Source organism: Lemur catta, chromosome 2 (genome assembly GCF_020740605.2).
Source record: "Lemur catta isolate mLemCat1 chromosome 2, mLemCat1.pri, whole genome shotgun sequence".
In the NCBI taxonomy this organism is placed as follows: Eukaryota; Metazoa; Chordata; class Mammalia; order Primates; family Lemuridae; genus Lemur; species Lemur catta.
Window position 1 is genome coordinate 35,561,734 of NC_059129.1, and position 15,944 is coordinate 35,577,677.

Consider the following 15,944-nt stretch of genomic DNA (forward strand, 5'->3'; position numbering starts at 1 on the left):
TTCTCTTGGCCCCTGTGGCTCCTTGAAGAAGGCTGTTGCCTCATCCTGGCTGCTATCCCTCGGGCATCTGGAATGGTGTCTCCAACAGAGATGCCGATAAGCATGTGTTGAATGAGATGCTTTGCTAAGGGGGCAGAGGGGACAGGGGAGGCAATGGAGAAAGTTGCCCTGCAGGAGTGGAAAGCTTTGGACGGGCTTTGGACTTTCATGCCTGTAGGACTGGGAATGGGATGAGGGATTAAGGCAACTTCATCTAGATTTTAAGGGACAGGTAGGCCCCCAGCTGCACATGGGTTAAATGTAAAATAGATCAAAGAAGAGCTGATGAGGCAGAGGTGGGGCCTGGTGTTTGACTGCCTTCACCTTCTTCCTTCCATCACCACATCATGGCAAACCCTAGAGGTGCAGCACTAGCTCCACGGTAGCCTTCCTTGTCTCTGGAACAGACAGAGGATGGGCCCTGAGACCCCTCCCACCAGAGGGTCAGCATCTCCTGCACTCTGGGGAGGAGAATGAGGGCTTGCTATAAGGGACCTAGGTGAAACTGCCCTTTATAAAATTAATAAAGGGCCACAAGGCAGAAACTGTAGTAGAGGCCTGAACTCTGTAAAGGTATAGGGGCAGTTAAAATATATAAAACCAGCTGTTGTTCCCTAGCTTGCTTTCCTGTAATTGCTTACTATTCTTAGCTTTCTTTATTGCTCCCATAGAGGACATCATCCTTATAAAACCTATGACTAGTTTTTGAGATGTCTTCCAGGCTCCGCACCCCTGTGGACCAGCTGACCCACCCAGACCAGTGGCCCATGCCAAGGAACTGACTCACTGGTCTTGCAATCCCCCACCTAGGAATTGACTCAACACAAGAAGACAATTTTCGCTTCCTGACCCTATGAGTTCATCCCCAGCCAATTAGCAGACCCAATTGCTTAGCCCTTTGCCCACCAAACTGTCTTTAAAAACTTTCTCCCAAATTCTCAGGGAGATAGGTTTGAGAATTTGCTCCTGTCTCTTCACATGGTGTCTGTGATATTAAACTCTTTCTTCACCATAACACCTGTTGTCTCAGTGTATTGGCTTCCTCTCGAGCAGCAGGCAATGAACCTGGTTGGGCTGTAACACAGGGCCCGGTCTATAGGTGTTGGAGGAGACTCTGGATCTCAACACAAGTAGGGTTTGTGCAACAGAGTGATGCTGTGGTCAACGAGGAACCTCTATCCTGCGGGTCCTGGAGGCGTCATGCCTGGAAACACGAGGATGTTCTCTCAAGGTTCTCACCTCCACCTCTCTGGGCTGTCATCTTTGACTTCCTGTGTTTGAACCCAGACTGTGTGATGTGCCCCTAAGAAGGAAGAGGAGAGACAGACAATGGTGAGAGAGGAGAGGAAAGAACTACAGAGACGGCTTGGGAGAGACGCAGAGACAAGAAAAGAGAAGAGGCAAAGGAAAAAGTCATGGAGAGAAGGAATATAAAGAAAAAAACTCAGAGTGGGAGATGCAGGAAAAGATCAAGGCATAAAGGGGAAAGAAATTGGGACAGAAAGGTGAACCAGGGTGGTCCAGTGGTAGTGGCTCATCAGAACTTAGTAACATCAGTGTCACTAAAGTTGGTATACAACTCCCCACCACTAAATTTGACTGGCTTTTTAAAAAAGGCAAATAGAGAAAGGGCAAGAGACATAAGAAAACAAAATGGCTGGAATGAGGTAAATGTTAAGTCACCAGGATGTGCTTATCTGGAACCTGGGGAGGAGTCAGCTGAGGTGAAACAGTGGCTTCAGTCCACGCTGTCCTGCTGGAAGCTCACCACCCAGGAGCCCGCCCTGTGTCCAGCTCCTCAGGGCAGGGCTCCCTTTGCTGCCTGGGATGAGTCATTGGCCCCTTATCGCAAGTCTGCATGTCCGGCTACTAGTCATTTATAACCAAGAGTACTTATTTCAGCCCCTTCCTGGGCTTCATCCTTCTCTCTTCTTGGAAGGACCTGATGACTCAGAGGGGTCAGAGAGCCAATCCTAGAAGGGTCCGGCTATAGGACTCAGGAGTCAGTTCCAGAGACTTTAGGTTGGGAGGAATCAGTCCTGAAAGAGAAGGGCCTAAAGAGAGACGAAATCTATGACATCAACCCTGGGGATGTTTCGGACAAAGGAAAAAAGCAATTGCCCTGGGTGGGCTTCAGCCCCAGGAAGATCCAGCCATGATGCCCTGAGGGCCCAAAGCCCAGAACTGCCCCCAGAGGAGGGTCTGTGCACCCTCTCTATTTCCTCAGCTTTGCACTTGCCCAGTGGACCAACTCTGTCTGCTTCTGGGCAAGGGGATCTGCAGGTATTCAGTTTCCACCTGCAGCCTCAAGTCACCCTTCTCAGACAGAAAAGGCTTGAGAAGGATCTGGAAAATTCAGGGTGGATAGATGGATGGAAAGGGGGGGCGGGGGAGCAAGTACAGCAGAATATTAACTATGGTAGAATCTATATGGCAGTTATACAGATGCTCACTAAACAATTCTTTATACTTTTATATATGTTTGGATTTTTTTTCATAATAAAATACCAGAGAAGAAGGAGAAAAAATTGCCTGCAAATATCAGGCACTCCTAAGTATGAGGCCTTGGGAGTGCATTCCCTTCCTGGGAGAACCTGCATTTCAAACGCCTGCAGAGGGCAATGTTTACCCTGACAGACTGCAGGCTGAGTTAGAGCAACTGCAGGCCATTTAGCGGGGAGAGAACCTTTCATGATTACATCTTAGAGGTGATTAGCTACTTTACCCACCCAAAGCTGCTGGCCCTTTGGTTGGTGACCTGTTCTCAAGTTTATTCTGCCCCTCCTGAGACTTGTCACTTGACCCAGAGTTGATCCCACACTGCCACCCCTAGCCCTTGGGGAGGGTGTGGGCAAGATAGATAATGTGTTCCAAATGCTGCCAGACCCTTGATCCTAAGAGGTTGCCCATGTTTGCTCAGGAGGTGAGGTTCACATGATAAAGAGAAGGGGGAGGGCTTGGACCTGGTATAAAAGATCTGGAAGTTTCCAGGGGGATTACTTTGCATCTGAAACTGCCAGGTGAGAAGTGACAGGCATGCCTGGATCTGAGTTGGGGGAAATTCACATCTAAGCTGGAGAAGACGATGCCTGGACTAAGTGGCAGGGGAGGCATGAGTGTCACTTGAGTGAGGCTCCTGGATCTGAGCTGGTCTTAGAGGCAAAGATATCTGGGTCTCAGCTGGAGGACTGGGGACACCTGGGTTGATCAGGGGAATGGAAGTGGCCAGGTTTGTGTTAGTGGAGACAAATGATGATAATAGAACAGGCACCTGGGATCTGATGTCTTGAGCTGGTCTCAACTCCTTCTGGAACTTCTCTGTCTCTCCCAGTCCCACCAGGACTGCTAGGACGCTGGTGTGGGCACAGTCTCTTCTATCACCACCCTCAGTCCCCAGGGGATGCAGAGGTGCCTCTAAAATGCTCCTTTCCTACTGATTTGAGACCAAGAGACTAAGGATTTAAACTATGCCCCAGACGCCCCACAATCTACTACAGGCAGTTGGGTTGTGCTCAGATGGTTTAGTAAAGTCAATATCGCCATGCTTTGGAGACGTCCTCTACTTCCTCTTTAGAAAGCTCCTCTCTTGCTTTGTGCCAGAATAAAATGGGGCTTGACGCAGCTTAATTCAGATAGAGGGTTAGGCTTGATCTTCTGGCTTGGGAGGGAAGAGGAGGGCTTGGCTACAGCCAGTCCAAGGGAGAGATAGAGGGTTAGGGACATAGAAGACAGTATCTGAGAGGAACAGGACCGTAGACTACAGACAGTCCTTTCTAAGCTCAAGACTGGGTCTTCTGGGTCTGAGTTGATGGACCAAGAAGCCTGAATCTACACCAGAGGTCGGGGATGCCTGGGTAAGTGGAGTCTCGAGAGAAAAGGGTCAACCTTCCTTTTCTCCTTTCTTCCCACTCCAGCCCCAGAATGTTGACCATTGCTCTCACAGCCCTTCTCTGTGCCTCCGCCTCCGCCAGTGCCAGTGAGTGGGACACCAGGACCTGGGGGGTGGGCAGGCAGCCCCAGCACTGCTGGCGGCCAAGGCTTTCACAGGCCGGCTTGGGGCATAGGAACTGAGCTGTGGGAGGGACAGGGGTGGTGGGGGAAATCGCTTCCAGGGCTTTCTCCCCCTAACTCCTACTGTACCCCCCCAGTCCAGGCAAGGTCCTCCTCCTATAACGGGGAGTATGGAGGTGGCGGAGGACAGCGATTCTCCCATTCTGGCAACCAACTGGACGGCCCCATCACTGCCATACGTGTCCGAGTCAACAGATACTACATCGTGGGGTAAGATTCCTTCAGTTTCTGTGGTTTAGGGACCCTCTAAGATCTTACTAAATTGGGAAGTTCTCAATCACTTTGGGTTACATTTGTTTCAATCAACAAGTCACAGGTATAACACGATGTGGTCAAAAGTAGTCAGAGGACTTGGACTCCAGATCTGTGTTGCACCCCCACCTCCCCCAACACACTCGACCTTGGCAAATTACATAACCATAAACTCTCCAGGCCTGGAAGTTGTTCAGTTCAGCCCCGCTCTGAGGTTTCAACCTCCTCTGCAATATCCCCACCAGGCATCCTCCATCTTTGCTTGTTGCTTCTCCTGAGATAGTCCCGTTCCGTTCACGTAGTTGGAAAATTCCATCATATACGGAGCCAAAATGTGTCTCCTTCTGATCCCCGGCCTGCATTCTGGGACAGCACAGACAAGTCTCTTCCCTCTTCCACATGGGAGGCTTTCAGATGTTTAAAAATCCTTTGCAGCTTCCAAGTGGGGTGTGGGGTCATGGTAGGAGCCTGGACTTTCAAATTCAAGCTCCAACACTTGCTGCTGTTGGAGTGACTCTGGGCAAGTTGTTTTCCATATATGAGCCTGTTTGTCAGCAAAATGAGAAGTTGGAGTTCCCTGTATGACCTTCTAGGGCTCACTCAGCCTCCATGTTCTGTGGGACTAGCTGGAGACTTGTCATTCCTGTCACCAGTTTGAAGGTCTCCGTGTATAGGCCAAGAGGTCCTGAATTCTGACAATACTACTGAGTGTCTCCCCTCCTTCCCTCCTCACCCCTGCCCCCAGCCTCCAGGTGCGCTATGGCAAGGTGTGGAGTGACTATGTGGGTGGCACCCGGGGAGACCTGGAGGAGATCTTTCTGCACTCCGGGGAGTCAGTGATCCAGGTGTCTGGCAAGTACAAGCGCTACCTGAGGAAGCTGGTCTTTGTGACGGACAAGGGCCGCTACCTGCCTTTTGGGAAAGACACAGGCACGAGTTTCAACGCTGTCCCCTTGCACCCCAACACCGTGCTCCGATTCATCAGTGGCCGAGCTGGCGCTGTCATTGATGCCATCGGGCTGCACTGGGACGTCTACCCCAGTGACTGCAGCAGCTGCTGAGCCCCGGCCTGCTCTTGGCAGGACGCTGTGGTGGGGAGTGAGAATGCCCTCAGCACCAATCCCCAGCCAAATGGCTCAATAAAAGAATATGGCTAACACTAGTGTGCACCTGGGTGTCTGCAGCTGGGAGCTGCCTCCTGACTCAGGTAGGGGCACACGAATCTCATTTCTGGCTACCTGTTGAATGTCAATCTGGAAAGAGTGGAAAGGTGAGGGAGAGAGGTGTGAGAATCTTGGGCTTTTATTTATACTTTGTCAAGTAAAGATCCTGAGAATGTTCATCCAAACTGGGGTTCTTCGCTGTGGCTGATTACCCAAACCCCCAATGTCCCACTCTCCAGCTCCCCTTTTCCCTTATCCCTCCTTAGGAAAGTGCTTCCCTGCCAGAAGGCTGTCACCTCACTCTCTTGACCTGAACCCAGTCACCATACAGAGGTGGCTGGACTGTTATCCTTTGTTCTTTCCCAAACTCCTGAAGTTTGGCCTAAGTTTGTACCCAAGGCCTCTGCCCTGTTGCCCCGGCCAGGCCCTCCCTACCCCACCTTCACCCACAAGTCCCACTGTCCTTGCTTGGCTCTCTCAGAACGGGGATTCTTTCCTTCAGAAGCCATCACCTCCTCAACAGCACAAACTCTGCCAACACCATGCTCCAAAAAGGAAATTCCAAGGTGGGGAGGTTTTCATCATGGGTTGCCATGAACACAAGGGGTTGCTTAGAGTTCAGGGCAACTGAGAAGGGAGGGATATCATTCTCTGAGATGGGGCACAAGCAAGGAAAAGTGAATTACCTTTTAGACTTGTTGAGTTCTGATGTAATTGTGGTATATCCTGGTTGAGATCCAACATTAGGCGGAAGAATATTTGGGAGTGAAGCTTTTCTTAAATTCTTTGTTTTATTTTTTTAATTCAATTTTTTCTGAGACCAGCCCATGCAAACATAGTGAGACTCTGTCTCTACAAAAGAAATACATAAAAAATTAGACAGGTGTGGTGGCACACACCTGTAGTCCTAGCTACTTGAAAGGCTGAGGTGGGAGGATCACTGGAGCCCAGAAATTTGAGGTTGTTGTGAGCTATGATTGGGCCACTGCACTCCAGCCTGGGTGACAGAGTGAGACCCTGTCTCACAAGAAAAAAAAAAAAAAAAGAAAGAAAGAAAGAAAAAAAGAGAGAGAGAGAGAGTTATCAGCATATGAACACAATGAAGTTCATGTGATGGATGTAGAAGTTGCTCAAGAAAACTATGGGCATATAAAATGAAAAGGTTGAAGTTAGGGGGCTAGGGAACTGGTGTTCCAGTTCCAATGTTTTGGTGGTTGGTGCAGAGAAGAGGAATCAGTTAAAGAATCAGAGAATGGAGTGGTCTGGGAGGCAAAGGAATGATACGCTGGAAGGGAAGAGAGAAATGTCAAGAAGGAGTGGCTAATGCCACTGAGAAGTCAAGAAAAGAACAATTTCAGTTTCCACAGGCTTTGGCAATCAGAAGGTCATAATTATCTTAACAAAGACAGTTTCAGTGGGTTGGGGGAAGCTGAAGCCAGGCTGCAACTGGTTAGAGAATGAATGGGCGGTGAGGAAATACAGGCAGTAAGAGCTTAATATTTCAAGAAGTTTGGCTCTAGAATGCCAGAAAATAGGTTAGTAAGTCATAGTTAGGGGGAATGTAAGGAAGGAGGGTGTTTTTTTTTCCCTAGATGGGAGAGACATGAGCATGTTTATATTAATATGCTGAAGAGGAAGGAGGAGTAGAGGAAGAAGCTGAAGATTCTGGAAAGAGGAGAAAAGTGATAGAATAAGGTCTCAGAAGAGATTGAAGGGGATGATTTATGCAATTGTTGGAAACTTTAAGAGAAGAAAATTTAAATGAATAAAGTTATAGTTTAGTTTTGTGAAAGTTATCAGCATCAACATTGAATCACTTATGTCATACCCTAACAAAATGGAGCCAAGCTGACACACAAACTGTCATACCTGATAACATTTAGGAGGACTGGGGTGGGAAATTAGGAGAGAATGGCAGGGAATGAAGGATTTTGCTGACCACAGTCAGGTGAAAGGATTACTGAATAACGTTAGGCACCTAGTTATCATGCGTCATGGTGAGTTATGTTGACTTAGTACTGCACAGAGACTAAGGAAACCTAACGTTTAGCTTCACTCGGCTGCATAATCTCAGCCAAATCTCTTAACCTCTCTGGGTTTCAATTACCCATTTGTAAAATGAGCTTATTCGAGTCAGATGCTCTCTAAGACCTACCTAGCTGTCACAACCTAGATTTCTAAATTCTAAAAATTTATTGTTACACAAAAATAATTGGCCTCATTGTCTGTCGACTAACTGTTGTGCAGGGCCAACTGGGATCTGTGCATGAGTAAGGAGGTCTCACGGCCAGAGACGGCCTGAGATGGGGGCGTCCCTGGAATGGCCGGAGTCCGAGGCCTCCTCGAGGAGGGCGTGCTCTCGAACATGCCTGGAATGAAGGGCCCAGAGACCCACCAGCCACAAAGGGAGCATTTCTCAAAAAGAAGTCCCCTGGACCCCCAGTGAGGTCACCAACCTGAGTGATATAACTATGACTCCTTCCAGTGGCTGCTACTGAGTCCTCAAGCTCCCACTTCAGAGCAGAGCGGGGAGGGCCATGTCAAGGTAACACGGGGCCAGGCCCCTGAGCAGCCCCTAGAATGGCGAAGTCTCAACCTGCACAAACTGATGCAGTCAATCCAGGAGACAGCTCAGGTCAAATTCCTAAACAGCAATCACCAACACAACCCAGCTCTCCAAGTAGCAGAAGACTCCCCTTATACTACAGCTCAAGTGTTTCAAGAAACTTTTTAGCCAGGCATGGTGGTTTATACCTGTAATCCCAGCACTTTGGGAGGCCAACACGGGAGGATCACTTAAGGCCAGGAACTTGAGACCAGCCTGGGCAACATAGTGAGACCGCATCTCTACAGAAAAATAAGAAAAATTATCAGGGCATGGCGGCACATGGCTATAGTCTCAGCTACTCAGGAGGCTGAGGTAGGAGGATCACCTGAGCCTAGGAGTTTGAGGCTGCAGCAAGCTAAGATTACACCACTGCACTCCAGCTAGGTTGACAAAGCAAAATCCTATCTCTTAAAAAAAAAAAAAAAAGAAAGGAAAGAAAAGATAAAGAAAAGAGTTTTTGGCCCAATAAGTTCAAGTCTAGCAGCTAATGAAAGCACAATCCTTGGAGTATCATGAATTTGAGCTTCGTATGTGCTGGAAAAAGAGAGCAAATACAAATCAATTACTAACGTCGGGCATGTGAGAGAACATATAAGAATTACATAGGTAAGGAAGACTATATTAGCAGTCATACATGTTTGGTGGGTTATTTCAGAGAAAACAGAGGAAAAGATGAAGCATGGAAGAGGCAACTAACATTTATTGAACACTAAGGAGGTAAGGTATCCTTCAAAAATTACGTCATTAAATTATGACAACAATCCTACTGCAAAGTTGTATTCTTATTCCCATTTTTCAAATGAAGTTACCAAGACAGAAAGCAGTTGATATGTTTGTGGGTGGTATGAGAGTCACAGGGCAGATGTCAGAAACCACTGTTGCCCCCATCACCAAATTTTATACTCCTGCCCATTCTCTGGTATTTAATAACTGAACAAACCTGAGCAAAAAAATCTTTTTTTCTATTCTCTGCTTCAGTTTGCCATGAAAAGGAAGCTCATCCACAAACGTGGCAAATGTTGGTAAAGCCAAAGAACATGAGATCTCTTGGACTTAGCACAAAACCAGAGCTCAAAAGAGTTACATTTCTTCAGTTATATTACAAATATTTATTAAGTACCTACGATGTGTCAGGCACTTGGCTAAATGCTATTACTTGTCCAAAGTCACAAACAGTAGGCGGCAGAGTCAGGATTAAACCCAGGTCTTTCTGATGTCAACACCTGGGCATTTTTCATGAATCCATGATTATCAAACTTCTTAGAAACAAAATCTTATAAGGAATCCCAATATGCAAAGAGGGAAAAAAAGCAGAGTTGTTCTGGGTGAAGTGGGATTACAATGCCCTGAGCCCTACCTACTCTGCCCTTCCCTTTCCCATCTGCCCCCCAAAGCAACCCATCTCAAGTCCTGACAAACCGCTACGATCGCAAGGAGCACAGCTGGAAAACCCTGTCATGCTTCTATCACATGAGTGTTGACAAATGTATACACCAGTGTAACCCAAAGTCCTACCAAGATATAGGATATTACATTATCATCACCCCAGAGAACTCCCTCTGGCCATCCCCAGTCACTTCCTGCCCCCAGTTTCTAAGAGGCAACCACTCTTTCGACTTTTTTTTTAACCATGGACTGGCCTGTTTTGCATTCAGTCTGTTGTGATGTTACATACCATGTAGCCTTCAGAAAATTCCACTGCACACTAATGAAAAAACAAAGAGTGAAAAGGTAAATAACATCTTAGTATTATTATGAAAACAGTTCTAACTTTGCAGTGGCAAAGGTCCCCAGACTATGTTTTGAAAATGTTTGCTCTAGGGATTACATTTTGTTTTGTTTTATGAGACAAAGTAGCACATGTAAGAAACCACGTTTGCTCATTCTGCTTGTAAGCAGAATTTTACAAAATTCCTCACCTGTGGATTTCCCAAAGCCCCTGACTCCTGACAGCACATCCTCTGGGGAAATGCCCTGAGGACGACAAGCAGTATAGAGCACAGGTTCCCAAATCTCTTGCTCGAATCACTGCATTTTTAGAAAAAGTAAGTTCAATGATCTCAGCCCTTGTCTTCCTGACAGGATTAGTCATTATGCCTCTGTAATCTATAACCAGCTGTACCCTCACACCCAAACTTCGATGAGATTTTGCTCTAATGTAACTTTTGGGCACATTTGATGTACCTTCTGAGCACGTGCAGAACGGCCGCCACCAGCTGAAACACTGCTTTAGAGCAGTCCAACAGAAAGTCCCAGAAAGACTCTCCTGGATTGCAATCCTCAGTAAGATTCTGAATAAAACTAACTTTATTTCTTTAAAATCCAGAGTTTTTCTTTAGTTGACAGTTTTAATTAATATACTTTTCTCTCTCAAGCCTCACCATTCCAATGAACACATCAATTAACCCAGAGGTCCCCAACCTTTTTGGCACCAGGGACGAGTTTCACAGAAGACAATTTTTCCACAAATGGGGTGGGTAGGGATGGTTTCAGGATGAGTCAAACGCATTACATTTATTGTGCAGTCAAACCTCTCTGCTGGCCAGGCGCGGTGGCTCACTCCAGTAATCCTAGCTCTCCGGGAGGCCGAGGCAGGCGGATCATTTGAGCTCAGGAGTTCGAGAGCAGCCTGAGCAAGAGCGAGACCCCGTCTCTACGAAAAATAGAAATAAATTATCTGGACAACTAAAAATATATATAGAAAAAATTAGCTGGGCATGGTGGCACATGCCTGTAGTCCCACCTACTCGGGAGGCTGAGGCAGGAGGATCGCTTGAGCCCAGGAGTTTGAGGTTGCTGTGAGCTAGGCTGGTGCCACGGCACTCACTGTAGCCTGGGCAACAGAGCAAGACTCTGTCTCAAAAAAAAAAAAAAAAAACCGCTCTGCTAATAAGAATCTGTGTTTGCAGCCACTCCCCAGCGCTAGCATCACCGCCTCAGCTCCACACAGATCATCGGGCATTAGAGTCTCATGAGAAGCCACAGCCTGGATCCCTCCATGCGCGGTTAACTGTAGGTTCCGTGCTCCTATGAGAATCTAATGCTGCAGCTGGCCTGACAGGAGGCGGGGCTTATGCGGTGATGGGAGGGATGGGGAGTGGCTGTAAATACAGACGAAGGTTTGGCTCACTCAGCTGCTGCCAAGCTCCTGCTGTGCAGCCCAGCTCCTAACAGGCCACAGGTAGGTACTGGTGCAGCCTGGGGGCTGGGGACTGCAGCAGCAACTCATGCACAGCAGCCACCAAAGCTGATCTCAGTGATTTCAGGAAAGGACCTTCTACTGACAGCTGCCTGTGGACTGTCCCCCCAGCTGAGCGGGACCCAAACTGAGCCCCTTTCGGCAGTGCCCGGGCCTGGCCAGTGTGGCTGTTACGGAAAAGGATATGAACTGAAGGAAACCGGTGTCCCCATGGGGCAGACGGGCACGGCTTCCCACCCCATGGTGCTCCATTATCTCTCTGAGGACTCCTTCTTCTCCACCTGGCACGCCGGGGCCTCTGTTGTCTTCTCCATCACTGTTGCTATGCCTCTCACCCCAGATGACCGCCATTTGTTCTTCCAGCCTTGAAGAACAGAAATATCTGCCTCACCCACTATTCTCTTTCGAGTTTTTATGGCATAAACTCTATGTTCTAACTCTCCTCTGTTCTCTTTTGTTTCTTAAAGATCTAGTTTAGGCACCCGGAACCGGCCGGCCTCTAGCGGCGTGATTTGGCGACAAGATGTCTCATAGGAAGTTCTCAGCTCCCAGACACGGGTCTTTGGGCTTCTTGCCTCGAAAGCGCAGCAGCAGGCATTGTGGGAAGGTGAAGAGCTTCCCCAAGGATGATCCGTCCAAGCCTGTCCACCTCACAGCCTTCCTGGGATACAAGGCTGGCATGACCCACACTGTGCGGGAAGTCGATAGGCCAGGTTCAAAGGTGAACAAGAAGGAAGTTGCGGAGGCTGTGACCATTGTGGAGACGCCACCTGATGGAGATCCAGGTGAACGGAGGCACCGTGGCCGAGAAACTGGATTGGGCCCGGGAGAGGCTGGAACAGCAGGTCCCCGTGAACCAAGTGTTTGGACAGGATGAGATGATCGACGTCATCAGGGTGACCAAGGGCAAAGGCTACAAAGGGGTTACCAGTTGTTGGCATACCAAGAAACTGTCCCGCAAGACCCACCGAGGGCTGTGTAAGGTTGCCTGTATCGGGGCATGGCATCCTGCCCAAGTGGCTTTCTCTGTGGCACGGGCTGGGCAGAAAGGCTACCATCACCGCACAGAGATCAACAAGAAGATCTATAAGATCGGCCAGGGCTACCTTATCAAGGATGGCAAACTGATCAAGAACAATGCCTCTACCGATTACGACCTGTCTGACAAGAGCACCAACCCCCTGGGTGGTTTTGTCCACTATGGTGAAGTGACCAATGACTTTGTGATGCTGAAAGGTTGTGGGTTGTGAGCGAGTGCTCACCCTCTGCAGGTCCTTGTTGGTGCAGACCAAACACCAGGCTCTGGAGAAAATTGACCTTAAATTCATCGACACCACCTCCAAGTTTGGCCACGGCCGCTTCCAGACTATGGAGGAGGAGAAGGCGTTCATGGGACCACTTAAGAAGGACCGAATTGCCAAGGAAGAAGGAGCTTAATGTCAGGAACAGATCATACAGCTGGTGGGATCTCAATAAAAGTTGTTTTCCAGTGGGGAAAAAAAAAAAAAAAGATCTAGTTTAAGGCCGAGCGTGGTGGCTCACGCCTATAATCCTAGCACTCTGGGAGGCTGAGGGGGGCAGATTGTTTGAGCTCAGGAATTCGAGACCAGCCTGAGCAAGAGCGAGACCCCGTCTCTACTAAAAATAGAAAGAAATTATATGGACAACTAAAATATATATATATGTATGTATGTATATGTATATATATATATATATATATATATATATATAAATTAGCCAGGCATGGTGGCACATGCCTGTAGTTCCAGCTACTCGGGAGGCTGAGGCAGGAGGATCGCTTGAGCCCAGGAGTTTGAGGTTGCTGTGGGCTAGGCTGACGCCAGGGCACCCTAGCCTGGGCAACAGAGTGAGACTCTGTCTCAAAAAAAAAAAAAAAAAAATCTAGTTTGAAACTTAGTTTTAAAATAGTTAACTATTTCTTTTTCTTTGAATATCAGGTGTTCAACCACCCTAATTTCTACCAGGCAGATGCGGATCCTTAAAACAACCCTAGGAGGTTGAGTCAGCCATTATTCCCTTTTGAAATCTGAGGAAATGGAGGCACAAAGAGAGTAAATTTGGTACCTGGTGGCCTGGCACCAAAACCCTGTACCTAAACTATTTATTCAAACTTAGAAGTCCTAGATATTTTGTCTATGCTCTTTCCACTATTTCTGGCAGGTATTTTACCAAATATCTGGGAATTGACAACAATGTGAAAGCCTGAACAGCCCTTTCTGAAGGGCAAGGAAGACCAAACTGCCAATTGCCAAAGTGAGTGGTTCTCAAAGTGTGGTCCAGGGACTTCTGAGGGTCCCTGAGACACTTTCAGAGGATCTGCAAGGTCAAAACTATGTTCATAATAAAACTGTCACTTGACTTTTTCCCTTGCATTTTTTCTCAAGTATATGGTGTTTTCAAGAGACTATTGGATGTGTGACACCACAACTGAATGCAGAAGCAGGTATGAGAATCCAGTTATTTTTCTCTTAAGCCAGATATTAGATTTGCAAAAATGTAAAGCGCCTGTAATCCTAGCACTCTGGGAGGCTGAGGCAGGAGGATGGTTTGAGCTCAGGAGTTTGAGACCAGCCTGAGCAAGAGTGAGACCCCGTCTCTACTAAAAAAAATAGAAAAGAAATTAGCTAGACAACTAAAAATGTGTAGAAAAAATTAGCCAGGCATGGTGGCACATGCCTGTGGTCCCAGCTACTCAGGAGGCTGAGGCAGTAGTGATGAGGAAAATCCCCATCTATTACTTGGCACAGCAACCACCTGAGACCCCCACCCCTCATGGAAGACCTCCATCAGCATAATACCAACCTATTACCCGGCCCATCAACTAATCTATTACCTGGTGCATCACTAAACCTAAACCTATTACCTGGTGCATCAACTACCCTATTACCTGGTGCATCAACATAATACTAACCTATTACCTGACACATCAACTAATCTATTACCTGGCAGGCATTAGCCATCTGAGACCCCACCCCTCAGACCACTCCAAATTAATAAAAGTGGGGAAACTCGGGTAGAGGGGGCTCAGAATTTGGTGGCGAGACCCCTCTGAGCCTGCTGGCAAATAAACCTTGATTCTCTGACTCTCCGTGTGCCGCTCGGTTTGTCCTCGGGACACCCACTGTAACACTTGCTGTAACAGTAGGATCGCTTAAGCCCAGGAGTTTGAGGTTGCTGTAAGCTAGGCTGACACCACGGCACTCTAGCCCGGGCAACAGAGTAAGACTCTGTCTCAAAAAAAAAAAAACAAAACACAAATGCAAAGCGGCCCGTGGTGGTGGCTCACACCTGTAATCCTAGCACTCTGGGAGGCCCAGGCAGGAGGCCTGCTTGAGCTCAGGAGTTCAAGACCAGCCTCAGCAAGAATGAGACCCCTATCTCTACTAAAAATAAAAATAAAACATCAGCTGTGTGTGGTGGTGCACACCTGTAGTCCTAGCTACTTGGGAAGCTGAGGCAGGAGGATCCCTAGAGGCTAGGAGTTTGAGGTTGTAGTGAGCTATGATGAGACTCTGTCTCAAAAAAAATATAGCCATGTAACTCTTTCACTAATTTGTTTTGCTTTGGAAAAGAGGTTTTTTTTTTTTAATTAAAAATATTATGTTATATGTAGTGGGCAACCTCAAGCAATCCTCCTTTCTCAGCCCCTCGATTACCTGGGACTACTGGTGCGCCACCACACCTGGCTACTTTTTAAAAAATTCTTTTGTAGGGATGGGGGGTCCCACTATATTGCTCAGGCTGGTCTCAAACTCCTGGCCTCAAGCAATCCTCCCACCTTGGCCTCCCAAAGTGCTAGGATTACAGACATTAGCTACCATGCCTGGGTGCAAATCTACCACTTTAAAAGTGTACACTTCAGTGGCTTTTAGTACATTTAGCATGTTCACTATGTTGCTCAACCATCACCACTGTCTCATTCCAGAACGTTTTCATTACCCCCCAAAGAAACCTGTGCCTATTAGCAGTAGCCCAAATTCCCCGACTCCTCGCTGTCCCCTGGCAATCACTAACCTATTTTGTCTACATGGGCTTGTTATTGCAATTTTTAAATGCATTAATTTTTTAAAATTTGTTTTAAGTTGCAATACAGTAAGCATGGACAGAAACTCATATAAACAAAAGACTTTTGAAGGCCTCAATTTTTAAGACTGTAATGGAATCCCAAGGGCTAAAAAGTTTGAGAAACACTGATCTAAGATTTGTTATATGTTTTCCAACAGGGTGGAACATTAATGTCTAAACCACAGCCCTACCTACCTGGAGCTCAATGATGGAATGATCATTCCTGGCTAAGCTTCTAGAAAGGACAAGGAACTACTTGACAGACCGTTGAACCTATCGGGACTTGGAACCAGAACTGTGGTTGACTTACCAACAGACCAAGCATGCTCTTAACTCTCACTCCAATGTGCTGAATTCTAAGTTATAAAGTAAGGAACATCTGAGCTGGTCATTGTAAGGCTGGTGGCAGGCACCCCTCCCTTCCCTAATGAAAAAAGAAGAAGCCCCTCCTATTCCTCAATACCCGCCCTAAAGCTGAAACAAACAAATTCCTCACTCTTCCCGCTGACACCTTCCCTCCTGAGAA

General features: G+C 47.4%; 1 protein-coding gene and 1 pseudogene across 2 annotated transcripts; both read left to right on the forward strand.

The window, feature by feature from the left end:
- Positions 1 to 3,955: 3,955 nt before the first annotated feature.
- Positions 3,956 to 5,423, forward strand: ZG16 (zymogen granule protein 16). The gene is made up of 3 exons (XM_045543364.1): positions 3,956 to 4,015; positions 4,188 to 4,320; positions 5,108 to 5,423. The coding sequence occupies exons 1-3, from the start codon at positions 3,961 to 3,963 to the stop codon at positions 5,421 to 5,423; spliced, it is 504 nt and encodes a 167-aa protein (XP_045399320.1). The 5' UTR covers positions 3,956 to 3,960.
- A 6,425-nt stretch (positions 5,424 to 11,848) lies between these two features.
- LOC123632751 lies at positions 11,849 to 12,824 on the forward strand (annotated as a pseudogene). Its single transcript, XR_006733455.1, has one exon. The product of XR_006733455.1 is annotated as a 60S ribosomal protein L3-like (transcript).
- Positions 12,825 to 15,944: the final 3,120 nt, after the last annotated feature.

Coding starts and splice junctions, on each gene's coding strand:
- ZG16 (XM_045543364.1), top strand. CDS start 3,961: ATGTTGACCATTGCTCTCACAGCCCTTCTCTGTGCCTCCGCCTCCGCC. Junction 4,016..4,187: donor CTCCGCCTCCGCCAGTGCCA/GTGAGTGGGACA, acceptor GTACCCCCCCAG/TCCAGGCAAGGTCCTCCTCC. Junction 4,321..5,107: donor AACAGATACTACATCGTGGG/GTAAGATTCCTT, acceptor CCCTGCCCCCAG/CCTCCAGGTGCGCTATGGCA.